Source organism: Drosophila mauritiana, chromosome X (genome assembly GCF_004382145.1).
Source record: "Drosophila mauritiana strain mau12 chromosome X, ASM438214v1, whole genome shotgun sequence".
In the NCBI taxonomy this organism is placed as follows: domain Eukaryota; kingdom Metazoa; phylum Arthropoda; class Insecta; order Diptera; family Drosophilidae; genus Drosophila; species Drosophila mauritiana.
The window spans coordinates 5,179,531-5,199,454 of NC_046672.1; the positions used below are offsets into that span (position 1 = coordinate 5,179,531).

Genomic DNA, 19,924 nt, shown 5'->3' on the forward strand with positions numbered 1-19,924 from the left:
ATTTTTTGAGAATGGTTTTTCTTTGGTCTTGGAACGATAAATGATAACTTACAAGCCTTAAATACTGTCATTAAAAAGTTGTTCAATCCTTTATGTTTATTGTGAAGTAAATTTCGAAAAAATATTCCGTATATCATGTTAGAAACGTTTCTTTCCAATCGGCTTGCATATTATGCATAGATGGACATGTGCACAGCATACATACAAGCATACCCGCATACATATGAGCATTCCCATTGCTAAGTCGACACTAAATATATATATATATATTAATCGATATATGTGTACTATCAAACATCAAACCCATCTATCACCAAAATTAGAGGCAAAAACATCAGAGTTTGGCCAAACCAAAGAGAGAACACAGGACTTTGTAAATGTGAGCTAGGTGAGACCTTCCCAAAAGACCTTGTCGCAAATCGATAATCAATTAATCAGTCGGCTTAACTTGCGAATGGCTCATATGCAATTAAAAACGAAAGACACTAAAATCAGAAGACCATGCATTTCCTCAACAAATGGGAAAATGCACAACATTTAGATTGTTGTGCGAATAGCCACTGCATTTGGGATGGGGAAATATCCTGATTTATCGATATTATCGATCCAACTGTCAAACCATCGATAAATATGATATTTTGCCATTTCTACTCTGCCTAGATGTTGTGATATTTATAGTTGTTTGTGCATATCTATGGCCTAATTGCACTGCGAACTTTAGATTAATGCAGTTTAGGGCTGGGAGGCTTACCACCAACTAAATTCAGTGTGGGGTAACATTGAACTTTATAAAAATTGATTTGATAACGAGAAAGTAAAGAAAAAGGATAAAGGTAAAACAGCAACCAAGAAAACGAGAACGATATCGAGTGAAATGTGCTAATTACACGAAAACACGCACGCTGCTTTCTAGTAAGTACTTGCACTCACACATGCACCAAAGCACACATACACCTACATCTATAGTTACACCAACTAATGAACAAGAAATAAAACATAAGACACGAAGTGAATTTCAGAGGAGATTCCAAAGCTTACGATACTTGAACTTGACTCAGGAATTGCTTCCACCACTGAAACAGAAACCATTAACACACACATATATACATACACATGTAGGCACACACACTCGACACCCGCTCACCCACACCAACACCCACACCTACACATACACACCATTGACGTTGTACTTGTCAAATAATTCATGCTCGTATATTTGAGTGTAATTCATTTTTGTTTAGTCGCAAAAAAACCAAAAACCAATCAATAAATCTCCAATTATAATTAATAAATTATATACGTGTTCTCCTTTTTCTTCCCTTCTCGTTTCTTTTTCTTTTTGGCACACACCAACGAACCAACGAACTTAATAACCGTATATCTATAACCCATGTATCTATATCGAAATGCGACTATAATTCCAATCGTAATCGAAAACCGCAGTTATTCATGATAGATAACTGCGCTGACGATTGGAGGATCGCAATGACATGGCAACGAATTAGTCAAATAGGGTTAGAACTTTTTATATGCGCTATACATCCAATTCCTGGCGAATACTATTTCCAGTGGACGACGAAATTGGCCAATAAGAATAAAACAATTGGCACCGAAATGGTGCCATATGACGTAGCTTTATCATTACCTATGTTCCTTCGATTATATTTAATCTGCCGCGTAATGCTGCTGCATTCAAAGCTATTCACAGATGCATCATCACGGAGCATTGGCGCTCTCAATAGGATTAATTTTAACACAAGGTGAGTTCAATTCAAATCAAATCAAAAAGGGACATTCGTCTCCTATGAAAAATGTTTGAAACCGCACGGTCACACTGTGTTTCAAATATAGCTTCGGTCACCCTGTGCGCATCTTGCGATAATGTAATATAATGTAATTTAAATTCCCTTATTTACTTCTCCCTTACAGATTCGTTTTAAAAACTCTAATGACAATATGTCCGGGAACGGTTCTATTGGTCTTCATGGTCTCGCTGTGGATCATTGCATCGTGGACGCTGCGTCAGTGCGAAAGGTAATGGCCTTATTCTATTATTGAATTTATGATATGATATTTCTTCTTGTAGCGATTTTTATTTTCCTTTTTATTTACCTTTATATTTTCGATTGTACTTATGCTTTCGTTTCGTTTTGGTCTCAATGGTTAATTGGTTTCGTTTGTTTTCGGTTTTATCGTTTTTTCCTATTCCGTGCTCCGTTTTTCGTTATCCGTATTTTGTATAAGTTTTTCTCTGAACGCCATTTCCGTTAACCGTTCTGATTCAATGTGTTTGCCACTAATACTTTGACATAACTATGTATTTAATATCAATGTATGTATGTACATAATAAATGTGCCAAGCATTACGTAATGTCTATTTCAAGAAACTCAAAAACTCGAAAACTAAAGCATCCTCGTCACAAGTTGTATTTGTAATTTTTTTTATACTCCTGTATAAAACAAGTTGTCGAACACATTTTAAAGTCCGGAAAAAAAGGGGAAATGGGGATTTAAGCACAGCCACGGCTTACAATTTACACGATAAACAAAAAAATAAAGCGAATGTGCATTGTTGCTTATTCATACGTGCTAAAGAATTTACATGTAGCTTGCATTTTATCCGCATACACATATAAAAAACCAAATCCCCGACGAAAGACCAAAACAGAAACGAGTTCGAATGCGAATCTGTAACAATCGAAATGCAATTGTCACTGTCACGTAGCGAACGATTGGATAATGGATAATGCTTGCATGTGTTTCAATTTATTTACATTTGGCATTCGGATTCTCTTGTTTTTTACCACCTTCCCCTATCCACCCAGAAAGAACCCTGATTGCTGATTGCTTTTTTACATTTATCTTGCCTGTACTTTTCCCCTTTTCTGACAACTGACAACTTATCGATATATTCGATGAAAGTTGATTGTCGTCCTGCACTTATCGAGGGGAAGGGGACAACAACAACAAAGCAAAAAGCGCACACACTAGTACAGTTGAACTCTAAAATACAAAATACACCACTTAGAATTGGAGAGGCAGTAGTAAGAAGTGAACGTAACTTTACAGAGAAGTAAGATGATGCATGCAATTGCTATCGATATCGAAATTTCTTAGTGTCGCAGGGTATCAACGCGCTTCAACTTTAAATGCAGCCACACTGAAATGCCTCTAATGAAAATTAAGCAAAAACGGTCGCTCAGAGCTCATCTTACTTCTCTGTATCGCGCTTAGAACTTACATATATCCTTTCATATTAATCCCTATGCCTGAAATGTCCCATTTACAATTTTGTGTCATTTATTAAACTTTAAATCTTTATGTTTCAACGTTGTATGCTAGCTCAGTCTATCTTTCTCTCTCGCTCTACTTCGCTTCAACTTGCTCTTCAGTAAATTCTTCTTGACTTTCCAAGGGAAATCCTGTTTGATGACACCCTTTGTAATTGAATTGGCGCACCATACGTTGCTCTCGCTCTCTCTTTCGACTTAACCGTTTGGACTCCCTGCTTCTGTCCTCTTTCAAGCTCTCTCTTCTCTCTTTCACTCTCACATTGATCTACATATTTCAGTTGTTCTTCCAGTTTTTATATTTTCAATTAAATTTGTTTGTGGACTTACCACGTTCCTTATGTTTTTCTTGTTGTTGTTGCTGTTTAGTTTTGGGAAACGAAACAAAACAAGAAAAATGACAAAAAAACCAAAAACATTGTTACATTGCATATTTATTTAATCAATTAAGCTTTAAATTCAAATTGTGGATTGTACTGCGCCTGCATTGCTGTAGATCATATCTAAACATCCATATATATGTAACCAACTATAATATTGAAACAAGTGTTAACCCAAAACAAAGCCATGAAAACAGAAAACGAATACCACTCATCCAAATAGGGATCCTATCTCGAAAGAGCCAACCGATAGGTCCAACAGCTGTGTTTCAGTTCGTGACGAAAGCATATACACCTCTCCATAAGTTGTTGTTGTTGCTGCTGTTGTTGTTGTCGTCCTTATTGTTGCGTTGTTCCTATAGCTAATATATCCTCACATGTCTGTGCAGTTGGATCCATAAGATAATATAAATAAATAAACAGAGGCATGTTCGAAATCGGTCAATCACAGCAAAAAAAAAAAACAGAGAAGATAAAAAGAGACAGAAGCACTCGTACCTTCCTCCTCCTTGTTCTTCATCTTCTTCTTCTTACCCCACCACTACTATATGTGCCATATAAATATTCCCCACTTTCATTTCATTTTCGACTCAGATGAGTGACACGTATTGATTTGCGTGTCACATCCTCCGCTCGATTTGTTTCTAATTTTGCTTTCCCACGATTTCATTACTTGGCATTATTTTTGGCACATGGCGATAGACTGGACTGGCCAACGAACAACTGAAAAAGTTCAGTGAGAAATAAATGAAAAATAAATACGACGAGTACCTGCATATTTATGTCCATCAATTTCAAATCGAGGAATCGAACACCAACACACAAAACAAACGTATACATATGTATTTATCGTAACGATGTTGAATTGTGTTTCGAATACCATAATTAATTCGTATCTCAATGTTTTTTCTGTAGAAATTGGTAGAATTGGTTCTGAATTTCCTAAAACTTTATTTTCCGATCTGTCTGTTATTTTCGTTTTAGCCGGGTCCTGTCGAGGTCCCAACTTTAATTTCTGTTTTATTCATTTATCTATCTGTGTCTGTATGTGTGTCAGTATGTGTATGTGCGTAATGTTGGAGATCCCTGGAAAATGTATCTTAACCAATCATGCATGCTCTGCTCAGCTCGGATCAAAGCTATGTGAGTTAGATATAGGGCAGGGAATTTAGGTTGAACATTTTTGGCAAATAACAGGTGAAATCTCGAGATTTTTCCCAGCATTAAAAAGGTGTTTACAAACACTGAGCACACAAACACCCTCATACACTGAGAAAATCAAATCATTTTTCTTTTGACACTCACTTACCAAGTGAATTATAAATTTTAGCTCTGAAAATAATTTTGGTCAGAATGAATGGTCACACCGCACTTTTCTGTGCAGTGTGACCTTGAGCGCATTTAAGGAAAGAGCAAAAAACAATTTCAGGCTTCCAATGCCAATTATAGTTAGAATATCAAAGTACGAATTTCATTTGCCGGTGTACGAGCTCTTGGCATTCATTATGACTTTTCCTTGGCAAATTGCTTATACCATCCATTCACAAGCAGCCACCCAATCGCCCATTGAAAACGGCACCCAACGGAGCTGTGCCGGCAGGCATGCTTCGGCATTTAGTGGCCACATCTCTAGGGCTTCAGGTGGCAAGCCTCTTCAGGTGGAACAGCAGGTTATCACGGGGAAGCTCTCTGTTGGGCCATTTTAGTCGATTTGCATGTAGTCACAAGTGTGCGCCGTTTTGTGTGAGTGCGAAGTATGTGCATCTGTGCCGTTCAGATCGAGAGTTATCAGTTGGAAGACCCAGCACAGAACCCAAATCCCAAGCCCAAGCTCAAGCCCAAAGCCCCTTTCCAATCAGACATTCATGCCCCTACAGAAGGAGGTGGAGAAGATGAAAAAGTGCAGGAGGAGGAGAAGGAGGTCGATGAGGCGGAGAAATGAGAAGGAGGAGCAGAAAGAGGATAAAGGAGTATTATGAGAGGAAAGCAGTTTTTGAACCGATGCCGAAGCAAGTGTTGTAATCGAATTGCCAAAACTACTATCCAAACTATTATTATTCAATATTATTCATGTCATTGTATATTCCAAAATTATACCCCGCAGCCCCCTTAACAAAAAATCTATCTACCTATCTATCTATCCGTACCTTTCAATCTATCTTACTATCTCGCTCTTAAATCTTATTGAGGACTTTCAATTCGTTGCCCAAAAAGATGAAAACAATCCAAAAAGATAAAGCAAATTACTTTCCTCCTGAATTTCAGTTTCTTTCTTTCTTCTTGTTTTGTTTCCTTATCGAATTTGTTTTTTATTTTTTCGTTTTGTAATTGAATTATTTAATTTATATTAATTTATTTGGTACTTATGCGTATTTTTTTGAAATACATGGAAATTTTCTAAAAATATGAAAAAAATTTACCAAATTGTATTCTTAATTTTTCTGGAAAACAAAACCAAAACCAAAATAATAGTAAAAATTTTAACAAAAAATGTTCACATAATTTCACATCTGTTTATTTGTTTACTCCACTTCTCACCCTTCTTCTGTATCCACAAATTGCAAAAAAAAAAAAAATACCAACAAAAATGTATGAAATCGAATATATATATGAAAAATACCAAACAACAACCGATAAACAACCGCAACTTGAATACGCATACGAAATACGCACTACGCATCTGAAATACCGAATTCTCTATATATATTTTTGTATACTGAAAACCGCAAAAACGTTAAACCGCTAACGAAACATATCAAAACGGCAATTAAAATATCAATTAAACCAAACCAAAAAATAAAACGTATCATAAATGATAAAACGAACTGACTGAAAATCGTACCCCATTCCCACAATGCCGATCAATTACAAACCAAAAAAAAAAAAACGATACGATCCAATACGATTCAATTCGATTCGATCCGCATAAAAAAAAGGTTCCACGATGAGGAGCACGCGAATTTGCTAAACTCCATGTGGCTAACGGCCATCACATTTCTGTGTGTCGGCTACGGCGACATTGTGCCAAACACGTACTGTGGACGCGGTATCACCCTCACCTGCGGCATGGTGGTAAGTATTTCCTCAAAACCTCAAAAAAAAAAAAAAAAAAAACATAAAACAAAAAACCTTTCAAGAAATACCAAAACCAAAGACTCCCAGAAACTCCATTTATGATACCGATAATACATTAAAAAAAATACCAAAAACAAAGTAAATGAAAATAAATAGCAAAAATAGAACAGTACAGAACAGAACAGTTGCAAAAATGTATATATATATCTACATATATATATATCTATATACAAACTATAAAGAAATTATATAACCAGATAAACAATAAACTAAAACAACAACAACAAGTACATACATCATCATCAACAAGAAAACAGCAACAACAACAGCAAACAGCAAACTTTCATGCATAAAAATATGAGAAATCAAAACCCATCGCAAGCCAAAGAGGAGTAGTAGAATATGAAGAGAAGGAGGTGGAGAAGAATGATAATAAAAGGGGGGTTGCCCAGAAAAGTAGCCGCCATTGAGGCGCCCCCGAAAAAAAGAATCAAAATAATACAGAACAAAACAGAAGAGAACAGAACAGAAAACGCCCGCTCCGCACATACATATATAGTATTTTATAGTAATTGTACCTGCCAAATCAAGCCAAACACACGCACGCACACACACACACTTCGCTCTACACAGAAAACAAAATATGCCAGATCTCCAATTCTCCAGCAATTCGATACTTCTTTGTATTTCCTGCGGAAAATGCCCGTCCACAGATATCGATAAATTTAGAATACAAGTCTGGAATTCTATGAGCATATGTTCAGTTACTACAAATATTTTACAGTGATATACAAGTAAAAATCACTGATATCGTACAAAAACAAACTTCCTCATCTTCTGGTATATGTGCTTGTGTTTGTGTATTGACGAACGTACAATTTTTATTTTCTGTGTACTTGTGCGGGCGTATTCCCTGACCTATCTTCTCGATGCTCTCGAAATGCTAACCCCTCCTCAGTTATAAATTCAAATTCAAATAGCCAAAATCCGTTATGGTGGAGCCTCCCGCCCACACAAACAGGAGTATGAACCCATATCCATTTTTCGTAGCATACATTCCAGCGCACATAGTTTAGATGCCGTTTTGTCTGCCCAAAACGTCGCCAAAAACAACAAGACCCAAAAAGCCAAAATAAACTGAAAAAAGCGGAAAGCAAATGTCGAGCTACAGTTCTATATCTATAGCCATCTCGCTCTATCTGGTTTTTGTTTTCAGTCAGGCTGCGATTACTACTCACACACAGTCACACGAGTTCTCCGCCCACCCACTACCACACACACACACACTCTGGCAATCTGTTGTAAATCATCACCAAAAAAATACATGTATATGTGACCACCCACCCACTTTGTATGCGCGTGTGTGTGAGTACTGTATTATTACCATAAGTATACATTATATATATTTAAATATATGTACATAATCACCATGTGTGCTTGGGCGTGTGTGTGTGTGTGTTTTTGCAGCATTAAAGAGTGCAGATAACAATGTAACTTTTCCCCTTTGTCCTTTTTTCTGCCAGCGAAAACTAAAACAAAAAATCCTGACACACACACACATACACAAACACGTATGTACTTTAAAGAGGAAGCGAAGGAAAAAACGAGAAAAGTTTTCGCTTCCTGGCAAAAAACAAAAACAAAATCAAAACAAATCTTTTCTGACAGCTCCGGCAAATTCTATTAATGTGCAGACTTAGCTGTCTGTGTGAGTGTGAGTGCGCAAGAATGTCTCTCTGTGTGTGTGGGCGTGTGTGTGTGTGTGAGCCTTGGAAATTAAATTGAATTATTTTATGCACCCTAGAAGCCTTCTTCATTAAGAGAATCGAATCACTAGAATTCATCAAAATGATATACATATGTATATATAATTTCAACTCTCACTTTTGTACAGCAAGCTTTAATCGGGCAAAAAACTCCCATGGTTGTACATATATACATATATATTAACGGTTGCGTACATAACTGTCAACATCTCGATATATCCAAATGCCAAAAATCACCCCCTCTCCCCAAAAAAAAAAAACAAACAATAAATATATTGAAAGAAACCATCTCCCATGAAACTCTTTTTGGACCACTGTATTGTGTGCGCTCACCAGTTTACTCGTCCATTTGTTGTTAATCTCGTTTTCCTATATGCAGAATGCCCATTCTAACTTTTACTTTTCGTTTCCACAATTGTTTTTCCTTTCGTTTCCGTTTGCCTTACTGTTTTTTTAAGTGTTTTTTTTTTTGTTACGATATGCGTTCGACTTTTACGTTCTACTAATTTAACCAGTTTTACCTGTGCCAGTTTAGTTCTTAATGGATTCTTATAGTTTATTTTTGAACATTAAGCCAACAATACGATATTTTTCTCTATCTCTCTTTCCCTTTCATTTAAAATATAAACGCGTGTATTCAATTTGACCCCTGAAACTGAAAATGAAACTGAAACTGAACCTTCAACTGATTAAATCCATTAAAAAAACCATAACCAATTCAAATATATATATACCTTTATATATATTTCGAACGAAACAAATGTATATGAAAAAAAACCAAAATATATAAAAACGCGTGCTGGTTTATGGAACAGATTTCATGATGAAGAACATGCGAATCTTTTGAATGCAATGTGGCTGATAGCGATAACATTTTTGAGTGTTGGTTTCGGTGATATTGTTCCGAATACGTACTGTGGACGTGGTATCGCTGTCAGTACAGGAATAATGGTGAGTTTTTAACAACAAAATATTACCAACAATTGCACACAACATAACAATCAAGAAATATGTATTAAACAAAAAAAAAAAAAAAAAAACAAACAAAATAGAAATATTATTTAAAAACCAGATGTTTCAAACTAGAACAGATATCACGTGTAAATAATTACATAAACTGCATACGAATGTTTACCCGCCCACCACAACCGCCCCTCGCCGCCACTTTTAATATGAACACAATGATAAATCTAAACTCACCTGAATCGTCAAATTTCTAGTTAACTGTACATACATATATCAAATACCTAGATGAATCACCAAAAAAAAGCTTAAGCACCTCGATTTCAGGCGACAACCTAACCGCATGTTTTCAGCCTGAGATCAACTGAGATCAGATTGAGCCATTTTCGAGCCCCAAAAAGTCTGAAGTCTGGAAAAGATCGAGAAACCACCGACCATAACCGTTCCAAATAAATCGCAGATGAGGCATAGTGAACAGTATAGGAATCGAATTAAATACGTATTTTCCATTCTTCTATCTCTCTTCGCCTTTTATCCAGTTCTGCTTTTGTGTGGCTTACTTTCTTCTCTCGCTCTCTTCCATCTACATATATGCCTATATTTCGATTTTCCCCACTACCGGTCGTATGACTATCTGCTTATTTCTTAGACTTTTTGAGATATTTATCATGTCGTAGTAGCCAAGTTAACCAAAGTATAAAAAATGCAAAAATAAAAAAATTAAAAAAAAAAAACAAACAAAAGTAATAAAGCTATGATAGATATTTCCGTTCCTAACTTGACTATGAATCGTGATTTATGGTTTCAACTTTGTTCCCTAGCTAATTGTTTCGTACTTATGTGTGTATGTAACTCTCTGCCAGACACCTAACTGTTGTATTACATATAGACATGTGCCGAATCGCCCGAATCGATTAACTCTTTTGATATTACTCTAATCCGAAATCTAATCTAAACCCCACATCCAACTCCGTATCTCAAAACTCTAATCCAAAAACGTTGCTGCATTTCAATCAATCCCATCTACATCGTAATTTCAATTAGAAGATAGCCATTCCAATCATCCAAACTCATTCAATCCACTCACCCATTTATCATTCAACCATCGAGAAGCAAATAAAATAACAAAGTGAAAAAATAGAAGAAAAAAGAAAGAAAAGAAAAGAAAAAAAAAGAACCAACTGAAACATAACATATATACATGTTGTAACATCCATAAAAGTACTATATCTATTGTGAGAGCAACAACAAAAGTTCTGGACTATATAACTTGATAAACAAAAGCAACTTTCATTTTGAATGCATAAACCAAAAGTGAAAATAACCAACTGGCATTACAGATGGCCGGGCACCCAACCCCCAAAAACCACTTAAACTACCCACTATCCACAAAAAAAAAAAGAAATAAAGCTAGCAACAGAGAAAATGAGTGCAATTGTGTCACAATTAAGAAAATTGCCTTTGACCATTTGCCAATTTCAGCTAATTTGGCCACATTTCTTGTCTTCTACGAGTGTGGCGAGCTGGTCATTATATTTCACACGTACTTATCTTTATTTTTAGCCTGTCACTGGCAGTATTTCTTACAATAATAATCATAGCAATCGATAAATATAATTGGGATTTGTTCAAACGTATACTGTGGAAATTACTCAATCGGTAGTAGAGTCATATTAAATATAACTAATTTTTTACCGCTTTGGTAACTGACCAAATTGTATAGACCAACTAAATGCACTTACGGAGTTGGGTGCCCGGGAGTCCCAGATCCCAGATCTTAAATCTCAGATCTATGATCTTGGATCAGTTCGAAACTCACCTCAGTTGCGCGCGCTTTTCGAAATTCAATGCCCAAACTCACCACTCTCCACGTCGTCGTTGCAGGGCGCCGGCTGTACGGCTCTACTGGTGGCCGTTGTCTCGCGGAAACTGGAGCTGACCCGTGCCGAGAAGCATGTGCACAACTTCATGATGGACACGCAGTTGACCAAACGGGTATTGATCGTGTTCCAAGCCTCAAGATTCTGATCCGATTCGAATTGATCCGATGCGACGTATCATATATACTATATAACGAATACCACATCAAAAACCATATACCATGTACCATTTATATACATATGCATTCTAATTACTTTGTATACGTTTCTTCTTTGGACCAAAATTTAGCTGAAAAATGCTGCGGCGAATGTTCTGCGTGAAACTTGGCTCATTTACAAACATACAAGACTAGTAAAACGGGTTAATCCCGGCCGTGTAAGAACCCACCAAAGAAAGTTCCTTCTAGCTATATATGCGTGAGTATTTTTAGAGATCTATCAACAAACAATCAACCAAACAACCAACCAACAACTAAGAACAAATACCAATCGAAAAGATAATAACTAAAAGAAAAAGAGTGCCTAAGAACAACTAAACCAAACTTAAAGCCAAAATGATATCAGATCGTATAGAAGTTTTCGGGTCTTTGGAATGGGGAAATATCATTGGTCGTCTCTGTTTGTTTATGTTCTGTCTCTTTTCTGTCTCTCAGTCTACATTTTCGTGAAACGAACTCTCATTTGTCCACATAACTCCCTCTGTACGTACTATGTTTGTCAGATTAGCTAACAAAATAACAATGAAAATCACTGTCAGTTCGCAAAAGTAACCCTGTACTGTTGCCCCCCTTCATTATTAGACTCATCTTTGTGCCCATCAATAATCGTAGAAAAGCTTTGGGAAAGCCATCCATCAGAATCTGTACATACATCCGTACGAAAAGAAAGTAAAACCTAAACGAAAAAAACAAAACAAAAACTAAAACGAACTAATCAAAATACTAAAAACGATAATACCAAGTACTAAACTGAAATGTTGAAACCACAAATGATTGAACTCGTTTTACTAGCCTGTAAATAGGTTGTAAAGCCCTGTTTTTACGTTATGCAATAACCGAGACTAGCCACATAACCTAGCATGCTGCGTTAAATATTCTAGAATCTCGTATCTAAAACTATCGCAATATCATCTGTGCTTTTGCCTAGTGCCCAGTGTCATATACGATATCATCATTGCCTAATGAACGAATTGAATATGTTACACAGCATTCCATAGCATTCGTAACACCTGAATCATCTTGTCTGTCCAAAACTCAAACCGTAATCCATTCCACCGAATCCTGTGAATCGTCTTAGTTCCATCCAACCGCCCCAATATTTTCTGTAGGGATCAGCCGAATGATATGATGATACTTTCACGATACGATTTTCTGCAATTTTAACGCCCGAATATGGACTTTTTTCCTACTCCAAAATAATCCTTCTATCAACTACGGCACAACGAATTCTACACACCAAAAAATAATAATCAAATAAATAATATTTTCAGAGAACTCTATCTAATAGCTGTGTGATTCGAAACTAAGAAAAAATAAAACACAAACATTTTATTCTAATTTTAACGTTTCGAAGCACTCTGTTATCTATTGGTCCGATTTGTAAATATGTCTATTTGTGTGAATCTTATGAATGAAAAGTAAGTTTTCGGCTGGACGAAACGAAAAATCTTTTCCACAAAGAAAAAAAAAGAAAAATCGTGTGTGAATGTGGTTATTATGTGAGCAAAGCCCTAATTAGTGTTATGTGTTGGCGATCTATCATATTTTATTTAAATAATGTTCTCTGTAATATTGATGACTCTTCCAATGCGATTTAGGTTGCGAAAAGTTAAAATGGATCAGCGCAAACTAATGGATAATGCAAACACAATAACTGACATGGCCAAGGTAGCTATAGAAGAGAACTGAAAACATACAATCGAACTTTGATAATCGTACACGAATCGATAACTTACTCGTAGTCAGCGATGTTTCCGATACATAATTTTCCAAATTGCTTGTCGCTTGTTTTGTAAGAGTTATTTTATTCCATCGTGAATGTCAAAATGAGATTTAATTAATCAAAGTTCGAATGTGCAGCTTTGTGTACAGTATTGCCGATGTGCAATGCATGTTTGTGATTGTGTGAATACCATTCGCAGACACAAAACACGGTCTACGAGATAATATCGGACATGTCTAGCCGTCAGGATGCCATCGAAGAGCGTCTAACCAACCTAGAGGACAAAATGCAGAGCATACAAGTATGACAAACAATCGGGATTGTTGTATTTGCCCAGTGATTTACTTACGCCCACACCAACCGCACTGGTGACTTATATTTGCAGGAGCACATGGAAAGCCTTCCAGACCTATTGTCTCGATGTCTGACCCAGCACCAGGAGCGGATCGAGCAGCGGCGGAACTTTTTACATCCTGACACAGCTGCAGTTGCCCCCATTCAAGCGCCAACGCCCCAATCGATGTTCAATGCAGCGCCCATGCTGTTTCCCCATTCTAGGTGAGTCGCCCCTCTCTCTCTCTCTCTCTCTCTCTCTCTGTCTGTCTCTGTCTCTTTCTCTGTCTGTATCTATCTCTGTCTATGTCTATGTCTATAAGCCATGTCCATTATCCTCATCCACACGCACACATATGTATGCCAATGCCATTAAAGCGAGACTTGTGCCTGTCATTTCAATTTGTTTTTGTTCGTTGTCTGCGAGTCGTTTGTCTCCTGGACGGGAGAATTGGGGTCCCCACATTCCAGAAATCCATCCATCCTGTCATCTTGCATACTCATTTGTAAATATATATTCCGTAGTTGTCCATTGCACACACTTGATTCCTCCAAATTACATCCCAAGTCCCGGTGGCTACCCAAAAGAGAAATAAGAAACGTCTTCTATGCAAGATTCAAGTGATTTAAGACTGTGATTGAGGAAATTATGGCTTTTTTTTAATCAATCATCGATAGGAACGGTCAGGCAATAGCCATTACTTGACCGTTTCTATTATTTTTAATTATAATTTGTATTGAAAGATGATATCTTTGGACGAACACTAACTGCAGGGTTTTCAATTTACCACTTTTTCTTTATTGACTCTTCATGGCTTTCCAACGCTCTGACATTTCACGATTTGCATCGAATCAAACCATCGCCATTAAACTAAACAAAGAAAAAGAAATGAAACTTTTTATTTATTTTGAAAAGTGTACTTGATAACGACAATTAACATACTGCTTTTTGCATAGAAGTGTTCCCTCATCCAATAACGCCGCTGCTACTTACCATTGGCCAACAAGCCCTATTTTGCCACCTATATCTAGTAGAACACCACATTTAGTGCCTGATACTCACATGCCATCAAATGGATCTGCAGTTAATAGCTACGCATCTTCCAACAAATACGGCAGCTGAATATCAGAAAGAGAGCGCTCCAACTCCGTGATTAACATCGAGATGCTAACAATAAGGCCGGATCGATTCTGGCCAACCTCATCCGCACCCCAAAAACCAACATCAACATTCACATCAACATCAATGTCTACGTCAAAGTCTAAACCCGAATTCGAAGTGGCCGAGACAGCGCTGAGGCAACGCGTGCTATCGCCGTCGTTATCGGAGTTTCAATCGAAATCGCTATCGAGACCATCGTCACACACGCAAGAGCACATTTTGCAACATTTTGGGCGGGAAAGGGAGATGATACCGATGATACCGATCATACCGATACCAGTGATACCGGAGGACGCCGAATCGTTGGCAAACACCAATACGAACAGCAACAGTTCGCCCGATCAGCAGAATGTGCCCATGACTATAAGTACAGTACCGCCATCGAGTTCAGCGCCCGCATTCACAGCGACCGGAAGCGGAGGTTCGGTGGCCGGAACTACTGGTGGCATTGTGAAATCGATAACGATGAACGAACCGATTACGACGGGGAGCGGCAAGCCGATTGCCTCGAATAAGTTTACTAGGAAAAGAGAACGTGTATGCAATAATAGTAGTTAATAGTAGTAGTCATAGTTATAGTAATAATAGAGGTAAAAGTAATATTAGTAATTCTACAAGTCGAATTTCGAACTCGGCCTTTTGTAAATAAGCCTCTTCGAGATGAGAAAAAAGTCAAATGTTAGCATATACATATTAATATACAGAATACACACACTATGTATCTATATCTGTATATGGATATATAGGCCTCCCCACAAAACATCCAAAAGAAAGCAAAAAAACAATAAGCGAAAACCAAACAGAATATATGTATACATATATATGTCATTGTGTAACTTTTTTTTTCTAAGTTTTAGGCTAAACGTATTTGTAATATTTCACCTTGGGCCAAGGCAGCCTGTACATGCATACTAAAATACTTAACATAATATAGCATGTAGGGAGCGTATGTGTGTGTATGTGCATGGGAGTGTGCGAATGCGAGTGTACAGGACCAGATTGGTAAGGAAGTTAGGTCATATGTAGGACATAGATCGTAGGGCACCAGCATGTAGAATCCACGTATATAAACGCTCAGAAACAGCAACAGAAATAGCAATAGCAAATCCAAAAGATCTGGCACGAAAAGTCCATACCAGTAAATCCGTATATCCTTTAAAGAACCGCAACCCCCTGCACTTCCGCTTCCGGTGCAGCCAACCAACTGCAAAACATCCACGAACATGGAAATTCTAGTGTCCGTCTGTCTTGAATTTGTGTACATATACTGTATCCGAAGGATGTGTGTCTGACCTGACTGTGTGTGCGAGGCAAGTGAAAGCATAAGCATACGAGGAACCCATTAAAGCCCCAACAATTATACACAAAACGAGCATGACGAGGAAAAAAACAAGAACTAAATCCCCAAAGAAGAACAATGAAAAACTATCTAACTGTAAAGTGCATGTTGCGAGATTTAGAAAACAGCAAAAACAGCGAAACCAAAAACTAAGAGATAGCGAAAAAAAGAACCCCAATAACCGAGGATAAACGAAAAATAAACACACAAGATGTGAGTTCTTACTTAACATCTACATACATACTATGTAGATCTGGCTTTAACTAAACTAACGAAACAAGTTTAAAGGAAACAAGTTTGTTGTTGTCTTCTTTTTCTACACATATATTAAAATATATATAGTATATATACATACATATATATTTTCGTTGTTGCTGTTTTTCGCCCATTCTTTTCTACCAAGAATTATGAACTCAATTAAGAACCTGAATAGCTTTTGAATGAAGTTAATGACGAAGATACAGTAGCGTAGACTAAACTGAGTAACAAATGAGAAGAAAGAAGTCGCAAAACGAACTATTTAGTATAGTCTACATACTAAAGTGAACAATTTTAATTGGAATTTTTGTAACATATTAAAGTAAATCCCATTAATATACAAGCTAGCTGGCAAATGTGTAACAACAACGGAACAAACTACAAGCTCCAGATAGAAAATAATAGTAACGAACCGAAGTGAACGGAAGCGAGTTGATAGAGCAGAATAGTGTAGACATAATAGCAGAAGTGGCCGAGCTACGTAAAGATTTTCTAAAGATTCTAAAAGGAACATTATATATACTATATATATACATATATATATATATATATACTTACTATAAAGTATTAACTGAGAGCATCGAAGTTATTTAAAGTAAAAATCAAAGCATGAAAACAAACAATTAGGTAATGTGCAACCTTCTAACGCTTTGTTAGGTTCCCAAGTTCCCAAATTGAAGACAAATGAGATATACAACTGAATTCCTCGAATAGTGCTCCCACCTTCCAGCTCCCCAAAAATTCCACCCATCCCCGCACAAACTCCCCAATTTCCCCGTCAGTGAGACAGACTCTGCATATTATACAGAACCAGGGCCAGAAAGGATCAAAATATCTGTAAACTGTAGATTATATAGCCATAGGATGCAGTCCACTTTAAGCCAACTAAGAGTATCGGAGTTTCAACACAATGATTTACCACATCTCCAAGCCCCTGGCCTAAGTTTTGATTTATGAAAACGAAACTCCCCGCAACCAAAAAGTTTGCCAACTGTCTGATAGGTCTTAACTTATATGTATTTGTACAACTGAAGGCCCAGACAAGAAAAGAAATGAAAAGGGAGAACAAGGAACAAGTAACAAACCAACTAAATGAACCCCTAAACAAGTGTGTGTATACCTATTTATAATATTGAATATTTAAATTGAAATGAACGTTCAAGACTGCTGTCAAAATAGCTTTATCACAATAAATAACAAAGATCTACACAAGACGATAACACACCAAACACAACAGAACAAAACAGAACAGAACCGATCAGAACAATACTAAGGATATCACTATCGATTATCGAATCGGAAAAGATTATCGAACCGGAAACACACAGCAACACACAGATTCAGATACGCGGTATGGAATGCGGCCAGCTTTAACATGATGTATTAATGCATATTTGGGTTTCAATTCTACAACAACTTAAAACGAATACGCAGAATAACACCGAATCGAATCCAATTGAATTGATTAATTGGTGCAAGATCAAATTCCCGTTTGAACTGGTTTCCTAAGCCCAACAAAATACCTTTTAACACGAGATAAAAACCAAAAACTTTGATATGAGGGACCGAATTTCCAAAGACAGGTCTTTATTATACAAAATACCGGAGCAAAAGCAAACCAACTAACAATGAATTCCTAAGTAACAACATTTAACAGTAACAATTTATAATACGCAAGATTTTAAGCCGCCTTAGAGCTGGGTTCCAAACAAAAAAAAAACTAAGGCACACATTGAAGGATCGTATTGCACCATGTCCTTGGTTGACTTTCGTAGCATTTTAGGTCCGAGTTCAACGTCCAGCTTTGTGTTACATTGTCCATTTGTGTTTTTTTCAAACTAGACTCACATCGAAGCGAATTGAATCGACAAATGTTGTGTACTTTCTTCTCCTCAGCGAATCGTAGAGCTCAAGGGGTACTTCGAGAATCATGCTTCAACCGTAACTCTTCTAGCCAAACCAGGTCCAACAGAACATATATACATATGTATGTGCATGCATATGTATGTATAGCCCAGTCAATGCCAATGCTAATGAAGAACTGGATTCGTGTTTTCGAAAAACGTTTCGAACCGGATTGTGACGAAGCAGCCATTTTGGTGTATTTACACGATAGAATCTAGAAAGGGTCCTTCCCCCAAAATATCCCCCACACCCCAATCCCTCCTCTCGTGCGCCCAACTAGATCGGGGTATGCAAAATATATATGGTTACATATACAATATCTAGATATACAACACACATACATATACTCGTATATACATGTACAGACGGTCTATGAGGTGTATACCCAACAACCCAAAAGCCAGAAACCGAAAAACCCAAAAAAAAACAAAAAAACCCACACTAATAAGATCATATTTGACTTTATATGTATTATAGTAATGTATTCAGTAGCTAAATCGAAAGCCGAAGCAAAGACCAATTTATTAACAACAAACTAATAAGGAAAACCCAACTGGAAAACAATTATTATGTTAAAGTAAACAATAAAAACATAAGAGGAAGGCGAAACAATTTTTTATGGAGAAAAAAGAAGAGAAAACAAGAGAAGAGTAATGAAAGTAAACTAGAATGCATTGCATGAATTAAACGAAGTGGAGAAAAACTAATAGAAAGCAAAACTTGAATAAAGCTAAACAAATGTCAACTAAAACCAAACTTTAACTAAACCTACACTAATGCTAAAACTAAAACTAAAGCAACATTAAATTAAACCAACTAAAAGAAAGAAGATTTAATTTCTAAAAGAAATAAAGTAAGAAACTAAACGCAAAAAAAACAGAAAAAATTCAGTGACTAATGAAATAGTTTATTTTGAATTTACTGTATTGTATATTTAAATTTAACAAGGGAAACAACCCCAAACAAAGTATATTGTTATATCTTATCGAGGAACCGTGTTTTGCAAAAGCTTTAATATAATATTTAGGGTGCCTACATTTGCTAAATTAGTATTTTACGATTTAAAAACCAAGGAACAAACCAAAAAAAAAAAATAAGAGAAAATAAATACAAATACTAAAACCAACAACTACATACACGAAATAGTGAAAAGCTTGATTAAAACGAACCCAAAAAGTTAGGAGCCTCGATTTCCAAAACGAAATACACTGAATATAGAGAATCCGAAATCGATACCAAAACAAATTAAGAACAGCTAAAGCAAATATTGTATTTGTATTTGAGATATGAATTTTAAGAATGTTTATTAGACTTACGATTTGTTATTTTGTATACATATATATATTATATGTATTATGTATGTAGTATAAACTGATCTGATCTGAAGACGATTGTAATTGTTTTTTTTTTTTGCTCATTAAGCATTTACCTCATAAGAATTCCCACTATTTATAGCAAATTTACCATATTACATAAATCAATTGCTGTACTGTTATAATGTACGATCCCCAAGAAAGCGAAAGAAAGCAACAAGAAGAACCATTCAATGAAAGAGGTCAACGGAAGTCGAGGGGAGATAGGGAAACTCATAAAACTGTAAATTATTAATTAATAAAGAAACCAAAGAGAATA

General features: G+C 36.4%; 1 protein-coding gene across 17 annotated transcripts in view; it reads left to right on the forward strand.

The window, feature by feature from the left end:
* LOC117146701 (small conductance calcium-activated potassium channel protein) overlaps positions 1–19,900 on the forward strand; it is a 60,827-nt gene extending 40,927 nt beyond the window's left edge. For 8 of the 17 annotated variants that reach the window (XM_033313101.1, XM_033313097.1, XM_033313104.1 and 5 more), the window contains 9 exons: positions 1,444–1,760; positions 1,930–2,034; positions 9,327–9,462; positions 11,359–11,469; positions 11,644–11,771; positions 13,171–13,240; positions 13,495–13,596; positions 13,681–13,853; positions 14,586–19,900. In XM_033313101.1, the coding sequence (XP_033168992.1) occupies positions 1,444–1,760; positions 1,930–2,034; positions 9,327–9,462; positions 11,359–11,469; positions 11,644–11,771; positions 13,171–13,240; positions 13,495–13,596; positions 13,681–13,853; positions 14,586–14,751 (1,308 nt within the window). In that variant the 3' untranslated portion in view covers positions 14,752–19,900. Of the gene's footprint in view, positions 1–1,443; positions 1,761–1,929; positions 2,035–6,606; positions 6,743–9,326; positions 9,463–11,358; positions 11,509–11,643; positions 11,772–13,170; positions 13,241–13,494; positions 13,597–13,680; positions 13,854–14,509 lie in introns of those variants that run through there. The other 9 variants (XM_033313102.1, XM_033313105.1, XM_033313111.1 and 6 more) reach the window with 7 other exon arrangements.
* Positions 19,901–19,924: the final 24 nt, after the last annotated feature.